The sequence below is a fragment of the Microtus oregoni genome, unplaced genomic scaffold, assembly GCF_018167655.1.
Source record: "Microtus oregoni isolate MIOR12 unplaced genomic scaffold, Mior012 000041F_ref0000270, whole genome shotgun sequence".
NCBI classification, from domain to species: domain Eukaryota; kingdom Metazoa; phylum Chordata; class Mammalia; order Rodentia; family Cricetidae; genus Microtus; species Microtus oregoni.
This window is the reverse complement of record NW_024543208.1, coordinates 18,660,146-18,679,660: the sequence shown is the minus strand read 5'-3', so window position 1 is coordinate 18,679,660 and position 19,515 is coordinate 18,660,146. Positions and strand designations below refer to the sequence as shown.

Below are 19,515 nucleotides of genomic sequence, written 5' to 3'. Positions count from 1 at the left end.
CAAATGCTTGAAACTACAGCTGTTGATCTGCAGGGAAAAGTAGATTTTTCTGAAAGGAAAACTGGAAGATTTTGAAGTATTGCTACTCTCGGCTTTAAAAAAAAAATGGTAAAGTAGATTTTAATTCTATCTTATAGGAATGGACTTCACGATAGGAAAAAAAAAAAGCCAGGCTTTTAATAGGACGGTTGGAGGAGTGGTCCAAGTACTGAAAACATGCTGACAAAATACACTTTGCTGTCTGCGTGATGCGAGGCTGAATCCAATAGAGAAATCATCACTCACCAGAACAGGAAGATTTGAGGACTAATACAAGTAATATTAGCAACAGAATAAACTCCATTAGTAACTAATAAATAACAGAAGGAATACTTACCCATGCAGAAAATTATAAGTCAATTAGGATACCAAAAGTTTATAAATAATGGAATATTACATAAGTCAAAGTATTTTAACAAACTATTTCTTAGTCGGGAAAGAACAAAGGTTAACTCTCTTTCCAGTGGAGACCAGTGAGTCATCAAATGAAGGCCACACTGGTGGAGCAGACAACAGTGCTTGCCACCTGACAGAATGTCGTGAGGACAAACAGGTCACCCCGACAGGGCGCATGACCTGAATCCACCCCCTGGAAAACCTCCACCAAAAACACAGAAACACTTTACAGAATAGATGGTCTAGAACATTCTAAAATGTTAAGGCCTTAGAAGTCCAAGGGAAACCAAACTGGTCAGGCTGAGCTATAGTAAGCAAACACATCATCGCCATTACTCTTGGGCTGGGACCTGTGTCTACCCAAAGCACGACTTCTAGAACCTCAATGAGACCTGAGGACTACAGGGTAATTGTGCATCAATATTAATCTTTGAATATTAATGGCTGTACTGTGCTTCTTTTCAGTGTTCTTATAAGACACACACCCGGGAGAGACGGGATGTGAAGTCGGCAATTCACCCTTGAGACAGCTCAGTTGATGCAGAGCTTACCACACAAGCGCAAGGACCTGAGTTTGATGCCCAGTACCCGCATGCCAATGACCACGTGCACTCAGGACCTCTGGGACTCGCTGGCCAACCAGAATAGACCGCCTGTGAGTGCCAGCTCCCATGAAAGACGGCTCCAAAAACCCACGGCAGAGCACAATAAAGGAGCGCAACAAAGACCTCTGACTTCCCCAGTCATACGCACACATGTGTGCATACCCACCTGCACACAAACACACCAACACATGCCTATGCGTACACTATGCACAAATACACAAAATTGAATAAATGTTTAAAAGTTAAAATAAACCTTCCTTACTTAGAAGGCATTTACCTGATAGATTAATTGATTGAGAAGTTTTCTTTAAAACGAAAGTAGGTTTCTGTTGAGACTAGAGCCCAGATTAAATTGTAAGCCCCTATCATATGTGTTTTATAGTCTCTGCCACCTGTTTTGACTTGGTCGTGACATGAAAATCTTCATTCCACAAATACCGCATATAAATTAGAGTTGTCCCCAAATATTTCATTGTCACCATATTATGGATAATAACACATAGCATTAGATAAACTGTATTATTTATTTTCTTTAGAATAGTAGTTTAAGGGGCATATTAGATGGAAAAATTAAAATTTATTAAAGCTGTTTACAGTGCCGCAAAAAAGACTGCCAAGTCTGATAAGAGGCCATTGCTTAACAAAAGAAATTTTAGCTAGTGAATATTGAATTACCATGCTTCCTTCCTTGAAAGTAAACCATGTATAATTTATTTTGAGTAGTAAAACAGCATATCATAGTGGCTGTCAGTTCCTGCTCATTGTGATTTAAAATTCAATTCTCGATGACTGTGTATCCTATCGGAAATAATTGATTTTGTGCATCGGGCTTTCCAACCAGTCCGTTAAGAAAGCTCTGCTTCCCACGGCAACATCGGCCTTTTACAAGTGGTTCATCAAGAGCACAGGAAAATCAGTGTACTTTGACAAATGAAGACCAATCAAGTCTTCCCTCCACAACAGCTCAAGGAAAAGGGTGGGGATGGGCGCGGCTTCCTGACCACTCCGTTACTAGGCAACGGGATGCTGCGGCTTGAAATGGCAGAGCTGACCGCTTGGGGCAAGGCAGTTGATAGAGAGATCTTAAGCAACAGAAATGAGCCCCGGTAAGAGCGATCCAGGAGGCTGTCCTCGGGGGGGGGGGGGGGGGGGGGGGGGGGGAGCTGTAGGAAGTAGAGGATACTGAAGCTACACCCCAGTCCCCTTTACCCACAAGCCTCAGGAGTTTCCCAGGTGGACCTTCCTATCTCATATCCCCTGCCCACACACTGAGAGAGCACCCGCCTGCCCCTAGCTACTGTCTCCAGCCCTGCTACAGAGTCAGTGTCTCTACCTGACCCCAGCGCGCCCTCCGGTGGCCGCCGAGGGTGTGGACGACCCGAATCTCTTTCCCGATTCGTCACCTTCCCAGGCTACCTTCCAGCTCCTCGCCAAAAGCTGTGCTCGGTTCTGTTCCAGAAAAGCGTCTTGAGGAAGAGGATGAAGTTGACTCCGTTCTCCTGTCAGCATCCAAAATCCTGAATTCCTCTGAAGGGGTAAAAGAGTGTGGGGTCAGTGAACCAGGTAAACTCTCTGGGTGGAAAAGAAAAAAAAGCGGAGGTTTTGCTGTTTTATTTTGGTTTGTTTTGGTTTCAGTTTCAGACTGAAACATGTTATAAAGTCAGGAAACAGTATCCAGGCAGCCTGATTCCATAGCTGACTCCTAACTTGCATGACAAAGTATAGTTGGTTTGGGTTTTTTTGTTTGTTTGTTTGTTTGTTTTCTTTTTTACTCTTTGCTCTTTGGGAGCCTACCACCCAGCTCCCAAATAAATTCATGGAGTCTTATTCTTCCTTATCAATACCCAGCCTGAGTTTGGCTTCTTTCAAACCAGCTTTTCTTAATCTAAATTATCCCACTTACCTTTTGTCTCTGGGCTTTTTTCTTTCTCTATTCTGTATACCATTCTTTACTTCTTACTCCGTGGCTGGCTGTGTAGCTGTGTGGCTGGCCCCTGATATCCTCTCTCCTTCTCCTTTAATTGCTCCTCTTTTTTTCTCTTCCGATTTATTTTCTCTGCCTGCCAACCCCACCTATCCCTCGCTATTGGCCGTTCTGCTCTGTATTAGACTAATCACGTGTTTTAGACAGGCAAAGCGACACAGCTTCACGGAGTTAAGCAAATGCAACAGAAAGGAATGCAACACATATTTGCATCATTAAACAAACGTTCCACAGCATAAACAAATGTTACACATCTTAAACTAATACTGCACAACAGTGAAGTGTGCTCTAACTCACAGGACTTCTACAGAACTCACTAGTACTGTCACAGCAAGCTACGGTTTGCACTTGAAAAATTATTCTATGTAGCTCTTTAAAAATCGCCTTGTTCTTCTCTTTCTGTAGTCCAGACACACACTTAACACTTTTTGCACATATTCAATATGACAGAATTTTCTGCAGGCTTGGGAATAAACTCCCCTTGTCTTTATTATTAAAAAGGTCATCATATTGATAATTAAGTCATTTTTTAAAATTGCAAGACTTAAATACAAAACAGAAAATAAAAGCTGAGTATAAACACTATTTTTTTAAATATTTATTATATATACAATATTCTGTCTGTGTGTATGCCTGCAGGCCAGCAGAGGGCACCAGATCACAACAGATGGTTGTGAGCCACCATGTGGTTGCTTGAAATTGAACTCAGGACCTTTGGAAGAGCAAGCGATGCTCTTAACCTCTGAGCCATCTCTCCAGCCCCCTAAACACTATTTCTTACATTCTCAATGGATAATAAACTTCAAGGGCAGAGCCATATCCTCCACTCCCTGTCAGAGTCTCCCAGTATCCTGCATTTAACAAAGACTTAGGAAATGCTGAAATGTGATTCTGTGTTGACCCCTATGGGTCTCTAGTCATTCCCTTCCAATTCAAGAATCATACAGGTCCATGTGGCTATTCGAGCACTATTGAATTTTAAAAATACCTTCCCTCGGGAGGCAGAGGCAGGCGGATCTCTGTGAGTTCGAGGCCAGCCTGGTCTACAAGAGCTAGTTCCAGGACAAGAACCAAAAAGCTACGGAGAAACCCTGTCTCGAAAAAAAAAAATACCTTCCCTTAGGAACAAGATACACCCAAAGACTCATAAGAAATACAAAAGGTTCTTTTATTACCCTTAAAAAAAAGTGAGTCCAATTTCCTCCCTACTCACTGCCTGCACTAGATCATCAGAACGCTGCTGAAGAAAATACTCATTTTTGAGTCATATCGTGCCGCTAAAGCAAGCCGCTTAATGCTACGTGGAGCGTTTGCTTTATTGCCAAAATAAATCCTTTTTCCAAAGCTCCCTCCCAAGATAATTATGTCATTTCTCTTCCCACACCCTCTCAACTCATCGCATCATCTCACGGTATCTGAAAAGGTAGAAACAACCAGAACAAAATTCCCTCATCCTTACCCTTCACATTTACCAAGCTCCCTTCTTCCTGTCTCAGGGGAAGAATCGCTCCTGCTCAATCAAGGACTAGTTCATCTAGATCCCACAGCCAGAGTCCCTCGGCCATGGCCTCCCTCCTTCTCGAGGAACCACTCCTTCTTGATATGTTTTAGCCAGCAAGCATGTTAGCCTCTCCAATAGCTAGAATAAATATTGAGTTAATAATAAATCCCCTTGGGCTGGTGAGATGGCCTGGCAGGTGATAGGTTTGCTGCCATGCTCACCAGCTTGAGCTCAGTCCCCGGGGCGGAGGAGAGAACCAACTTCCACAGTTTGTTCTCTGACCTTCGCATGCACCTCTTGGCTTGTGGGCATGTGCGCACACACTAAGTAAGTAAATATAATTTTCAAAATTCTTCTCGTCCACGTCTTCTAGTGTGAACCCTATCCTACTATGATCCCTCTTCCATGGCACAGTAAAACTTAAAAAAGATTGCCCATACTTGGCGGCTGCAAATCACATTCTCCCTGGAAGCCATTTTTACCAGTGCTTCATTAAGCTGTCCCCCAAAACTGCCTGTATTTAGGATGGCAGCCACACCCACATCGCCCATCAGTGTTCGGCCCCTAAATGACATATCCAATGGGGTCCTTGACGTTTCTCCTAGACAACTTATGAGTATCTTAAAGTATCCTAAAGAGGTTTGTTTTCTCTCTCTCTCTTAAAATATGAACAAAGGCTTTCAGCATACTTCCCAAAAATTTCCCCACCTGTGCCAATTTCTACCCTGATCTTGGATCTATAGCCCCAGGGAACAGATCACTGTGGATCAGGAAAGGATGTGATAAGAAATCATCTACAGGACCTAGAGGTGGCTCAGCAGCTAAGAGCACTTGCTTCTCTTCTGGAGGACCCATGAGTTCGATTCCCAACACCCACATGGTGACTCAATTATCTATAACTCAAGTTCAGGAAATCTAATGCCTTCCTCTGACCTGAGGTACCAACCATACATATGGTGCACAGACGTCTATGCAGGAAAAATGTCCAGACACATAGAAAGGTTTCAAAAACAAGCCATCTACACTATGTCAAAGAAAACAGCAATTCTAAACAGAATGGTCACATTTAAATAGATATTTGTGTGATGAGGAGCTATGCAATTATTCTGTGATCAAAAAAGGAGGAAGATGGACAGAAAATATAGAAGAGTAACGTATATAAATCTCATTGTTCTTTCTTAAGAACCTATTATTTACTGTTCCACTTTGATCTACTCAATTTACTAAATATTATATGTAATGTAAACACAACACTATTGTTTATTTTGTTTTGTTTTTCTTTTTTTTTTTTTTTGGTTTTTTGAGACAGGGCTTCTCCATAGCTTTGGAGCCTGTCCTGGAACTAGCTCTGTAGACCAGGCTGGCCTCGAACTCACAGAGATCCACCTGCCTCTGCCTCCTGAGTGCTGGGATTAAAGGCGTGCGCCACCACCGCCCAGCTCATACTATTGTTTAAAGGAGAGCTTTGTGGGAACTATGGCTACAGAACAGAATGTGAGATTCATAAAACTCCACTGCAGAACTAATCTTAGTAGCAAATACGAAGAGTAGAAAATTAGTATGTGTCAGAGAAAATTTTCTCATTTTTCTTGGCGAGGAGTAAGTCAATTAAGGACACAGTGGAAATATATGTTTTCAAGTTATTAATATTTTTCTTGGTATATTTTAATACAATGTCATTTTGACTGGTATATACTAATTATATATTTATGGGATACATTGAAATCTTTAATTACATGTATATGGTGTAGTGATTATTTTTAAGAAAATTGATGTATCTAACCCATCAGGTGTTTATCTTTTTTTTTTTTTGCTGTGAACATTTCCATTCTTCCAGCTATTATGAAATAATTCATTAATTCTTATCAATTATAATACCCCCTATTCACCACCCTCTCTGTCCCTCACACACTTTCCCAATCTTTGGTAACTAGCAATCATTTCTCCACTCCTATGAGATGCCCTTTTACTTTCTACATATGTGTGAAAACTACATGTGTACAGACATGCATGCAGGCAAAACGCCCTTACACATAAATTTTAAAGTATAAAATTTCATTTTCTTCCAACATTGTATAAGAGGTCCTCTTTCTCCATATCCTACCTCTTCTAATGGCATTCATGCTTGTGTGTGTGTGTGTGTGTGTGTGTGTGTGTGTGTGTGTGTGTACACAAAGAGAGAGCTGAAGGGTTGTCTAAAATTGGTTCTGGATGGCAGGCTTCTACATGACATCATTGGGTTTTGGTTTGTTTTGTTTTTGCATAGCCACTATGAGTACACTAGAACAATTTTGTTTAGAGTCTAAACTCTTTGAAATGCTTTCCCACCTTGGTCTCAGCTTCCCAAGTGAGGCAGAAATGAGCAGTATGCAGGTAAGCTCTCTAGCCTTCCGTCCTCCGACTAAAGGCAGGATTCTTGAGTTGACCACACATCTCCAGGTTCTGAACTAATATTGCCTTGTTAGTGATGAGGACCAAAATGGCAAAGGGGATGTCTGCACTTGACAACCATCTTCTGTGCTTCTGATGGATTCCCTAATCCAAAAGAGAGGATTTGGAGGCCTGTTTGAGGACAGATGCTGTCATTCATAATTCTCACTTTGTCAGCAAGCTAGAACACTTTGGCTTCTTAATTTTAAAAAAATGTTTTAAGGCAAGCAAGTTACCTGCCACGTGGTTGAGTGTACGTCGTCTCTCCTCCGCTGCCCATCCACAAACAGCCTCCGGGAAGGTGCCAATCCTGTGACGTCACTGTCTATCATCCTAAGGAGCCTGAGGACTTCTGTTCACTATCTGTTGATTTTAGAGTGTCCGAGGAAAACAGAATAGCCAACTGCTGTGCAGGAGAAAAATTCTTCAGTGACAAAACCTAAGAGAACAAGATCAGCTTCGGCACTAGCTACCGCCCCAGTCCCCGCCCCACCCCCACCGCGCCCCCACCCTGTCCCCACAGCAGGTCTCGCCACCCAGCACAGATCAGTGGACTGAGCTGCGTGCTCCTCTTGGGCTGTAGCGGCAAGACCCCATGTTGTGTCTTGGGGGGGGGGGGGGGGGATGGGTTTGTCGAGACTGGTGCTGCATCGTAGGACACACTCATCTGAGCAGCAGAAAGGAGCAATGGATACCCACTGCAATTGGAGGAGGGTCTTCCCACAACAGGAGGCAGGGTAGATGCACGCCTTGAGGACACAGCCATCGATAGGGAAGTGTTCCTATTTTTACATGGTGAAGAAGGGCCAAAGGAATGCTCACAAGCCTCCTTCCCCAGGAGAAAGCGCAGATTGTTCTTTATAGAACTTTGCCCGAGAGCACGGCCCATCCTGCACACCCGGCACGTTTCCATGATTTAGGGAGACCACCGCACGGCAATTTCACAAAATTAAGACCTATATAGTCCATTTACTAAAGGCCTTCCAGCCTTCCACAGCATTATTAATGGTTATGGGTTTTGTTTTGTGTGTGTGTGTTTTTTTCTAAACAAAATGAGTGAAGTCTGTAGCTCAGAAACAGCTATTTGAGATTTTGAGACATTGCAAGTTAGCGGTTTCTTGCAAAAGTAAGAGCATTGCCATAACCCCAAGTAAGTACTTTCTTTTTTTAATTTTTAAAATTTTGTAAAATATAAAACCTATTTATTTAAATGTATTTATAATATATAATGTTTTATATAATATACTACAGTTTACAATATACTATATATATATATACTTAATATTTATATATAAAGGTGTGGTGAGCCATACTTTTAATCCCAGCATTCAGAAGGCAGAAATATGTGAATCTCTGTGAGTTCAAGGCCAGCCTGGTCTATATAGTGAGTTTCAAAACAGCCAGGGTTACTCAGTGACCTGTCTCAAAAAAAAAAAAAAAAGAAAAGAAAAGAAAAGAAAAGAAAGAATTAATTTGGGCTGCTGAGATGGTTCAGTGGACACGGGTGCTTGCTACCAAACCTGACAAACTTGAGTTTGATCCTCAGGACCCACATGGTGGAAGGAAACACCGGCTACTGAAGGTTTGCTTCTGAACCCCACACACAAAGCCACGTGTGCACCAATCCTCCCATGCCATGGTGCAATCGTAGGGGCCAGAGGACAAGCTTGTGGAGGGAGAGCCCTCCTTCCATCCTTCCATGGGTTCCAGAATCAAACTCAGACAAGCAGGTCTGAGCAGCAAGCACGCAGTCATCTCCCTGTCCCCACAGGTAGGTGCTTCTTAGAGAGCTGTCCTTAAATTTAATGTGTGGCTAAGAAAGTGTAAGTATCAGGCCTTCTCATCCTTTCCCTCCGTCTCATTATCTGAGTTAAGAGAGTGCTTTTCACAGCAGCTCCTGCAAAATAAGATGTTTGGCATTAAATGATGCACGGTCTTTGTTTTGCTCCTTAGAATATGGCCGCATATCAGAACCAGAAAATCAAATCCAACCACAGTCAGCACTTAAAGTGAGTGTTTCATTTAATGATGTGAAAATCCTTCCTAAACAAACACTGGGTCTTCCACACTAGCCTCACAAAGACTTCCATGAACGCGTTCAGAGTCAACAGCACAACTAGAGTCCGCTGACTCGTGGGATACCGTTTGGAAACTAAGCCACACTGGGGGATGTTCTTTCAATCATAGCGACTGAAGACCATGTTTAGCCCCCTGAAAGTGTCCTCCTGACCCTTTGTTCAATCTCCTATAGGTCCTCCAGCATCAGCTGCAGTCGTTTCAAGCTCTGCGGATGCAGACTCTACAGAACGTCAGCATGGTATGATTGCTGTAGTCCCTACATAAGAAATCTCCTAGTTTAAGGTACCAGCCTGTCTACTGACCTCATCAGTAGCCAGTTGTTAGGTAGATGCCGAGTTCGATTTATCAGAGGTGGACATGTATTTCAGGCTCGAAATACATGTTTGTTTGGAGTAAACTACATCCTTCTATATTTTTGGATGTGAAGCAGAAAGAAAATGCACTCGTGTTTAAAGTGCTACCTAGGACAGACATGGCTCACTTGTTGAGAGTTTGCCTAACATTTGCAGAGTCTTGGGTTTGATCCTGACACTGCAAACGCATGCACATACATACATACACACACATACATACATACACACATATATACATACATGCATACATATATACATACACACATGCATACATACATACACACACTCTGCAAATAGAGACTCTAAAATTTAAACACCAAATAAAAGTGGCTCTGGGGTAAGTGTCCTCTATCACCCGTGTCACTGAAGAGCCTGAGAAAAGTCCTTCGAACAGCCACTTCTGGTGCCATGATTCCTATGATCAAGACTCTGGCCATCAGGCACAGGTCTCAGCCACACCTTGGTCTGTTTTCCGGGACAGTGGGCTGTCCAGTGCCACATCCTGGAAAAGGGGTTGAAAGGAACTCCAAATCTTTGTCCTTCTAGGCTCAACTCAGGAGAAGAAGAGGGAGAGGTAAAGGAAGAGAAAGGGGAGAAAGAGGAGACACTTTGCTCTCATAATAGTAAAGGTCCCCTGCTCTGATTCCGAGTGTCACGGACTGGTTCAGAAGCAATTCATGACCATCACTCTCTAGAGAGAGACTCAGTGCTGAGTCATAGACCCAGCCTTGCAGCTAAAGGCAGAACTGGTGCCATCATCAAAAGCACACAGCCTTCACCTGGAGAAATTAGAGAGACCAGAACAGAGGATGCGTGTCAGACACACCACACGCAACATGGCCTCACTAAAGTCCTGGCATCAACTGTGACTTGACGTCCTTGTACAGAAAACAACCGCATGGAAGTGGAAGACCAAGCTCTTCCCCGGTGACAGACGTGTTCTGTCTTGAGGATGGGTGTCCAAGATTTCTTATTTACTCCACAGTGAAAAAAGTAAATCTTCTATTATTATTATTGGTTTTTTCGAGACAGGGTTTCTCTGTAGCTTTGGTGCCTGTCCTGGAACTAGCTCTTGTAGACCAGGCTGGCCTTGAACTCACAGAGATCCACCTGCCTCTGCCTCCCGAGTACAGGGATTAAAGGCGTGCATCACCACCACCTGGTTTAAAATTTTTTAAACATAGATCATAAAATTGTACTGCTTTACCAAGTACTTATTTCTGCATTTTTTTTCTTAAAAGTCCTTTAATGACAGATAATGCCACAGCCGAGAACTTTTTACAGGCAGGACACGTAAAGGTGTCTTTCAACTGTGTGCTTCTGCAGATAGACAAGCTCCCAGATCTAAATTCAAATCCTAACATTCTCCATTTGTCTTTCAAAGGTACAGTCTGAAATCAGCGAGATATTGAACAAAAGTATTGTTGAAGTAGAAACCCCACAACTGAACTCAGAAAAAACTGTAGTATTCAGCATGCGCCCTGAAAGGGATCTGGTATGTTTTCCTTTAAAAGAAATCATTCCTCTCTCGGTATTTAAAAATTATCCCTACAACCGGTTTGTCTTCACCTTTCCATTCTCTCTTTCTTCACTGGAACAATGGATGTTCAGAGATGAAAATAAGGAAATATCTGTCCTGAAAAATTTAAAAGAAGTGTGTTTATATCTGTACTCTAGAATTTGACTGTTTCTTTTAAGACGGTCTGAGAGGCCTCTCCCTTCATCTAAAAAATTTATTTTCTTCTTCTTATGCCCAGGCAATGTTGAAGCATGCATGAGCAGCCTGTATATGGCGGTTCTGTTGGACTTGTCCATATTGGTTTCATGGTCTAAATCATCTAAGGATGATTGACAAGTCCCTTCCTCAAGAGGACACCAGAACTCAATACAGGTGGTTGGGAGCCACCATGTGGTTGCTGGGAATCGAACTCAGGACCTTTGGAAGAGCAGGCAGTGCTCTTGACTGCTGAGCCATCTAGATGCTGAAAATTCCAAAGTAAATGCAAGGCACTTTGGGTAGCCTGCCTGTTCGGAGGGGACTAACAAACCAGGACTGAATTTTATAGAAAAGCTCCAAACTAGAGTGGCCAATATTATCCATGCTAGCTAGGAAATCACATTTCCAAGACACTTGCGGTCCTAAAGTCACCCTTTCAAGACCAGGAATGAAAGCAAAAAGCTAACAAATAGCCCAGCAGCAGAAGCACTTGCTTTCCCTGAGTTCCCATGTGGCCTTCCTCCCTAGCATGATGCATTTACTACATTTCTACATCTGACATTAAGAAGTTGAACCACGTATCTCACCCTTTAAGGTAGGAAGTGCAATTATAAAGCACTCTGTGAAGGCCAGAGTTGTGGATCTCAAGATAGTTGGTGCTATTTTGTTCCTGCCCTGCAAGAAAGATGAGGCACACACACACATACATACACACACACACACACACAAAATCTTCTTTAATTAGTAGATAGAATAATTTGGTTGTACACATAAATCGACCCCAAATTATATCTTAATTTCTTGGTCACGTGGCAAGGAACAATGTATTTATAGTATACTTTCTCTTGCCACTAGCCTAATGAGAAGCAAGAAGAAATGCTTTCTATCAAGAAAAGTCATTTTGAGGACCCTAAGGCTCTTCATTCATTGGCAGAAAATGTTAGTAGTACTAATGGCAGCAGTATCTCTCAAAGCATAAATATTCCACCCCAGATACAGGTCAAAGACATGTCACCTCTGGAGAGCCTGAGACCTGCCGCACATAACCTACCTCCCAACACAGCAATAGGCGCTTCTGACCAGCCTGACACAGTGAAGATTCTCAGTCTTCATCGGATTCCACAGCGGGTTCCCCAGACTGTGCCACCTCAAACTGCGCCTGAGACTCTGGATAAATACACAGTCCCCGCACCTTCTCAGAAGCGTGAATTTTGTGAGAACCTAGATGATATCTGTCACTCCATTAAACAGATGAAAGAAGAGCTTCAAAAGTCGAACGACAGGGAGCTGGCGCTTACAAATGAACTCCACACATTCCAGGCGGATGCCAATACGCAGAGTCACGCTAGATACGAGCTGTTTCCCATTCAGAGTTCAAAACTGAACTTTATTCAGGAAGCAAACATGGAAGTTAACCTAAGTGAAGACCTCAAGTCAAAGAGAATTTCTGAATTAGAAGCGTTAGTGAGTAAATTACTCCCACTCAGGGAAACAGTGTCAACATTGCATTTAAATTTTTGTAGGAAATGTAAAAAATTATCTAGGAGTGAAATATGCCGGGGGAAGAGGACTGAGAAAGGTAAAGACATCCCTATCACCAGCAAGAATATTATGGATTTAAAATTCCACGCCCGAGCTCCAAGGCACACTCTGTCATTCCTTGACCCAGTGAAACACGAAAGGAAGGACAAGGAAGAACAACCACTCGCAGTAAACCAAGGACCGATAACGTTTGAAACGGAGAAGACACCCAAAGACACCTGTGTCACTGAGCAGTGTGTTGCCAAGATTCACTACCTACAGAATTACCTAAAAGAATCCATGCAGAACCAGAAAAAAATGACAGAACTGGAGAATGAAAACCTGGCCCTTAGGACCAAAATGAAGCCCCTCATCTTCACCACCCAATCGCTGATACAGAGGGTTGAAACCTACGAAAAGCAGTTGAGGTCTCTGGTTGAAGAAAAGAGCGCCCTCCAGGCCAAGTTAGCTAAAGCGGCGGAAGAAAACAATGACTGCCTCCGGGAACTGAAGAAAATCGTCAGCACATACAACGTCCTCCAAGGCCAACACAAAATGCTAGAGGAAAAAAATAGTCAACTTTCCCTGGAAAAGCAACAGATGACCGAAACAGTGGATCACTTGAAGAATAGGGACCACAAGTCCCAAAATGACATGGCCGTTCTCAAAAACGAAAACAATAGAATGAATATAGAAATAGAAGCAATGAAAACGAACATGCTGCTGCTACAAGACGAAAGAGAAATGCTAGAAAAAACTATGTACCAACTCCTGAAAGACAAAGGCTCGCTGGAGAGCGACCTGAAGGAGAGCGAGCTGGAGACGGTACAGCTAAAGGAGAAAGAGAGACTGGCGGAAGCCGAACAGCAGTCTCTTCTGCACATGCTCGAAGCGGCTAAAACCGAAAATCTGAATCTCGAGGCAACGTTACAAGAATCGGCTTCTGCCAGGCAGACGCTGGAAAGAGAACTGGAGGCCTTTCAAACCTACCAGTCGGCTGCGGAAGAGAATCTCCGGAAAGAAATCAAAAGTGCCAAATCGGAGACGAGCATTTACAAAAACAACTTGGCGGAGATCAGCAAGGAATGTGAGATGTTATCCAAAATGGTCCTGGAGATCAAGACGGACAACCAGATCCTGAAGGAGGAGCTTAAGAAACACAGCCAAGAGAACACCAAGTTTGAAAACAGCATCAGCCGGCTCACCGAAGACAAGGTGCTTCTGGAAAACTACGCGCGGAGCATAGAAAACGAGAGGGACACGTTGGAATTTGAGATGCGGAATCTTCAGCGAGAGTATCTGAGTCTAAGTGACAGAGTCTCCAGTCACAACAACAGCCCAACAAAGTCAGCTTCAATTTCAAGAAGAGAGAAATTCTACTTTGACAACTACGCTGCCTATGAAGACGCTTCCAGTCCTAGGAGTCGGCATTTGGCTCCAGATTTGAAAGGTGTGTACGTTCTGACAGATGAGTAGGCACACCCCTGAGGTTCTTTTCAGTAGGGGCTGGAGAGATGGCTCAGCAGATGAGAGCATTGCAGGGGATTCAGTGACCTCACACAGACATACCAGCAGGCTAAACACCTATGTATTTAAAATAAAAGACTCTTTTTACCTTATTGGCACTAACCAAAGTATAGAAATAAGAAGGGAGGCCTAGAGAGGTGACTCAGAGGTTAAGAGTGTAGTGCGCTCGTGGAAGACCCAAGTTCGGTTCCCAGCACCCATCCTCCTGTAAGACCAGCTCCAGGGGATCCAACACCCTCTTCCAGAGACACCTGCGACCACATATGCAAACCCGCACACAGACACACATGACAAAAAAATAAAACAATCTTCTTTGAAGGAAATAGAGAACATGAAGATGAATACAATGTAGTTTTGTAAGATTTTTTTTATCGGATTTGTTACATAATGGAATTATTTAGAAATTTTGTTTTCTAGATGCAATTCATGTTCTACTTCTATTACTTACCTACACTGAATGTGCACACAACACGTTTGGCAGAGAGACGGGCTCTTGAATCCTTATTGGAAATGATCTTAGCATTCACAGCTTTAAGACATTTGCTTTTCTTTTTCAGGGATTCCACATAAATTATATCAACGGCTTCCATCCAAGATATGTAAATAAACTTCAAACAATATCAGTGCTTTAAAAAGGTTTTTCCAAGTCATTTCCCCCCATAAAAATAATATCGAAGTAACTTTTCCCAGTGATTCTAAAGACCTTACACGTGATTAAACTCGTTTTAAAACAGACATTAGAATTGGATCAGCTCATCAAGAACTGTGAAAAATCTGGTATTAGACTCTAAGATTAAAAATCCCACTTCCACGGCTCCGTGGACGCTAGTGGAAGAATGAGGCTCTGGGTCAGAAAGAGAGGAGAGCCAGCTACTCCGAGCGATGGCCAGAGAAGCCTCCTGTCTGTACTGGTCCTCCAAACGGATTCCCACAGACAACTCAGAGAGCCACATAGCAGATGACATTGTAGCCAAGTAACCTGCCCTGTCTCAAAGGAGACCCAGTCTTGCATAAGCACAGTTTGCCTTTGCTATGCTGGACCACACTATCTTATCTATTTTGGCTTTGCAATTCCTTGTTGAATTCTATCAAATGTTTTTTTCTGCATTTATTGAAGCAATAATTTTTCTCATATATATAACTAATATAACATTGTTATATTAATTTTGAAACACCTCCTATTCCTGGTTGTATTGTTGTTATTCTTTTAATGTATACCCCCTGGGGCTCACCCTTAAGGATTTCTTCTACAATTGGGCATTGGTTTGTGTATTCGCTCACAATGACTTTGTCTGGTTTTAGTATTAGGAAAGTCTTGGCCTCTAAAATGCCAGGTAATATCCTTGCATGTTGAGTGCTGTATCTCAGTGCCACAGCTATGAGCGCTGGATGAATAAACTCCCCTCATGCGGGAGAGTGTGTCTCATGCTGGACACTCCCTTAGCAAGCAAGGGATCCAGAACAATATAGAGTTTCATGTCTCTCCCTAAAGAGTAAGGATTGAAAATTTCCTTTGAAGATTTGTAAATGAAACAAATTATTATTTCCCACCCATCTCCCATTGGTTTCTAATCAATGTCCTTGATAAGATATACCACAGCGTAAACTGGAAGCAGGCCTCCCTGCTTTGTGTGTGTGTGTGTGTGTGTAGTTAACATTCTATATTTGATTGTCTACAAGTAAATAAATTGTATTACCCTGATCTCTAATTTTGGTAAAGGCTGTACAGGGGACACTATAACTTGAGAACATCTAGTAATTCCCTTAAATTGTGGAAAACTAAAGAATATGTCTGGGAACATAATATAATTATAAATTGATATATAATGATATCATGATAGTTCTAAGCAGACAGAATTCTTGGCTTTTCACTGCTGGTGGCAGTACCTTGAACATGAGATTCAACCTTTCTCTGCCTCCGTTTCCTCATCTGTTACATGAACACCAAATAACAACCACAAACATATTTAAATAAAATGGTACACAGAATGGCTCTCAACACACAGTAGTCATTATATCAGCATTAACTATTACTTCATTTTTAATATTTAAAAAATATTATAATTGAAAATTTAGTGAGAAATAATAAAAATTCAGATTAATAAATTAACTTATAACAAACTATTTTATGTATAATAATGATATAGTCTCTTAAAGCATACGTTATAGCTTGGGAAATGCTTTTAATTATCTTCATAATAATTCGTTCTTCCTGGTAAATAGATAAAGAGAGTCTCAAATGGTTAACTTATTCCAATATGCATAGCTAGCACTGGCCCCTTAGACACACACATATATATGTAGCTGTTATGAGCTGTAACATTTACACATAAAATTACCAAGCAGTAGTAGCAGCAGCAATCTTGGATATTTCCAAAACATATACTATAGTAAGGTTGAACTTTCCAGATGCTTTTAGAATGTCTTGTTACTCACATTTCTCTTTTCAAAACTGATTCTTATTCATATTCTTTCCCATACACCAAGTCCTCCAAGACCCCCTTCCCTGCCCACCTAATTTTGTGTTCTCTCTCTTAAAAAAATAAAATGAAGACACAAAAGAAAAAAGTCACTAAAAAGCATGGAGTCCACTTTGTTGGCCAACTACTCGTGAGCATGAGACCTTCTCGGGAATGTGGTTGATATGCCCAATGACCTGTGGAGTCATGTCATTGAAGAAAACTGACTCCCCCTCTCCCTATTGTTGGGGGATATGCTGAGAATTTGAGTGGCTTGAGCCTGTGCAGGTCTTGTGAGTTCATGTGGGCGTCTACCTTGTTGTGTCTGGAAGACACCATTTCCTGGGAGTCACCTACCATGTCTGGATCTTACAGTCTTTTTACTTCCTGTTCTGCAGCCATCCCTGAGCCCTTAGGGGAAGAATGAAACAGAAACATTCAGGGCAGACAAGTCTCTGTCTCTGCACAATGCTCAGGGAAGGTCTCTGGTACTCACTACCTACTGCAAGAAGCTTCTCTAATGAGGGTTAGGAGGGCCACTGATCTGATAGATAGATAGATCTGATGTTTAGTTAAGATCTTTCTCTTTTCGGTCTTCTTCCTGCTTTCCTGGTGGTGGGTTTTGTCTCAGAGACCTGTGGATTTGCCCTTCTGGAAGCGAAATGACTTCAGAAAATGCCTAAAATGGTCAACCTTTCCAAAATTGCAAGCTACGGTTGTTATGCCAGACGATTGATTCAAAGATAGGAGACTAATACAGAAAAAAAAAATGTGTGAATTCCTCTTTACCCTCTTGACTTCACTTTTGTGCGCCTCGTGGAGATCATCGCTCTCGGGGACAGGGTAGATTAAGAACCACACTGCCAAGAGATTAGTGCTTCTGCAACTTCTCACTTCTGTCAGCTGGCACGGATCAATGCACCCGGGAAAGGAACAAGAGGGATTGGGATCCATGGACATTCCCTTGGCATTACATCCCAAGCACACCATTGCTCAGTATTATGGACTCTTATTAGTATCTCCTTCAGGGGCCCCTTTATCATTGAAAATAAAGGTGTCCTTTGCCAGATTACGTCAAATGATCTTTCTCTTGGCTGTTCTGTGGATGAGATTCTGAGACTAGTTCAAGCTGTCTGGTTCACTGGCAAAAGGTGACAAAAAGGGGTCCAGCTGGCTGGGAACACCTGGCAGTGATACCAGCAAGCTGATGTCCCAAAGAGCCAAGACTATTTCTCCAAGCAGAAGTTCAACTCTGAACTGTGTTTATAGCAGGCAGGAAGGGTATCCAGAAAAAGAAAATCTCTTTGGTGCTTATTCTTGCTTAAGCACAAAACACGGTGTGATTGAAGACATGCCTTTCCTACAGGCTTGGGGAGAGTCAGTCTTCCTTCTATTGGTGGGAATGACCTGAGCTATGCTGTGGGCAACCTTTCCTATACCACCAGCAGGGCATCAACCGACTGTTCTTTTATAATGTCTTCTAAACCTGAACTGAGGGAAATAAAGTGATTTCTCCCCACTTTGTGGGCTGCCTCTTCATTCAAATGATGGTGCCCTTTGCTGTACAGAAGTTTTTCTTTCAGAAGGCCCCATTTATGAATTGTTGGTCTTTTAGTGCCTGGCTTTTTCATGGTCCTGTTCAGAAAGTCCTTTCCTGGGCCAGTGAGTTCAAGCCTAGTACCTACTTTTGTCTGTCAGATTAGTTAATTCTAGATTAGTCTGGTTAACATCTACAAGCCTTGTTTTAAGTATCGAAAACAAGTTGTTAAATACGGTGTAGCTGAGATGAATGGCTGGATGAAAAGTTTATCTCGTCTCTTATTCACTGATGGTAAGAAAACTACCCAAGTCACCCCTACGTCACAGCGGGAAAGAAGACAGTCTGAAGTTATCAGTTCTAATTGCCTCCAATTTTGTCATATCTGAGTGATTTGTGTTCAAGAGTGAGCAATAAAACTGTTTTGCAAGAAACTACATAATGCTGTATATTTGTATTTTCAAAACTAAAATGACAAAGATTTTAAAAAAATATTATAAGAAAACAGTGTACCCTCAAATTAAATGTGTGTTCTACCCCGATACTGTGAACATCTTAATTTTTTTATATTCTTCAATGCTCCTGTTACTGGCTTCAGCATTTGCTTTAACAAAAATTGATAAAATAATGCAAACTCTAAACAGAAATCTGTTAGTTGCCATATTAGTCCTTATAACCTGTCAGCGCCCTATTTCTGCCCCACCCTTGAGTTGTGAAGTTACGGCATCCCTCAGGCTCCTCAGCTCTGTGACGTGCTGGGTTTAAACATGTTACCCCAACTCGCAGCAAGGTCTCCCTATCAATAGCTTTTGCTCAACGTGGGCTGCGGTGGATGTCTACGTTTGACAAGAGAAATCTGAAATATGGAAACTACTGGGGAAGGGATTTCCAGCAAAGGTGTGTTCTGAGTACTTATCCATCTGCTAGCCTGTCTGAGAGCAGGAAATCACCCCGTGTGGAAGTGTCAGGACTCCTCTTTGGGGGTCTCTATTTCTCATTCCGGGAGCTACGTTAGGCTAGATATGTACCTGGCTTTCCCAGGGTGACGATAATAGCAGAACATTTTACCATTGTTAAATTTGTTTTGAAATAGCTCATGACATATGTCTTAAAGACATCCCTATGCATGTAATGTGATTCGTTGGTGATGCTGGTCTTCAAAACAGGAATGACTTTACTAGTTCCATACAGCCAGCTGCATGCAACAAATCTGTAGTTTCATAGTAATAGATAATAATAAGCCCTACACATACATGTATTCTTTTGATGTAATAGGTTTGTATTTGTAGATTTTTATTAAGATCTCTACAGTTGCCCATCTGACTGTGTGGTTTGTGAGCTACGGCTAATTACAATGCTATCTTTTA

The 19,515-nt window shown here is 42.1% G+C and overlaps 1 protein-coding gene across 1 annotated transcript; it reads left to right on the top strand.

Moving 5' to 3' along the window:
- The first annotated feature begins 1,970 nt into the window (after positions 1-1,970).
- On the top strand, positions 1,971-14,776 carry Ccdc110 (coiled-coil domain containing 110). Its single transcript, XM_041632368.1, is given in 8 exon segments — positions 1,971-2,146; positions 2,384-2,468; positions 2,471-2,603; positions 8,909-8,964; positions 9,207-9,272; positions 10,772-10,882; positions 11,960-14,075; positions 14,710-14,776. Coding segments are annotated over 8 exon segments (2,793 nt in total). The 3' UTR covers positions 14,760-14,776.
- The last annotated feature ends 4,739 nt before the right edge of the window (positions 14,777-19,515 follow it).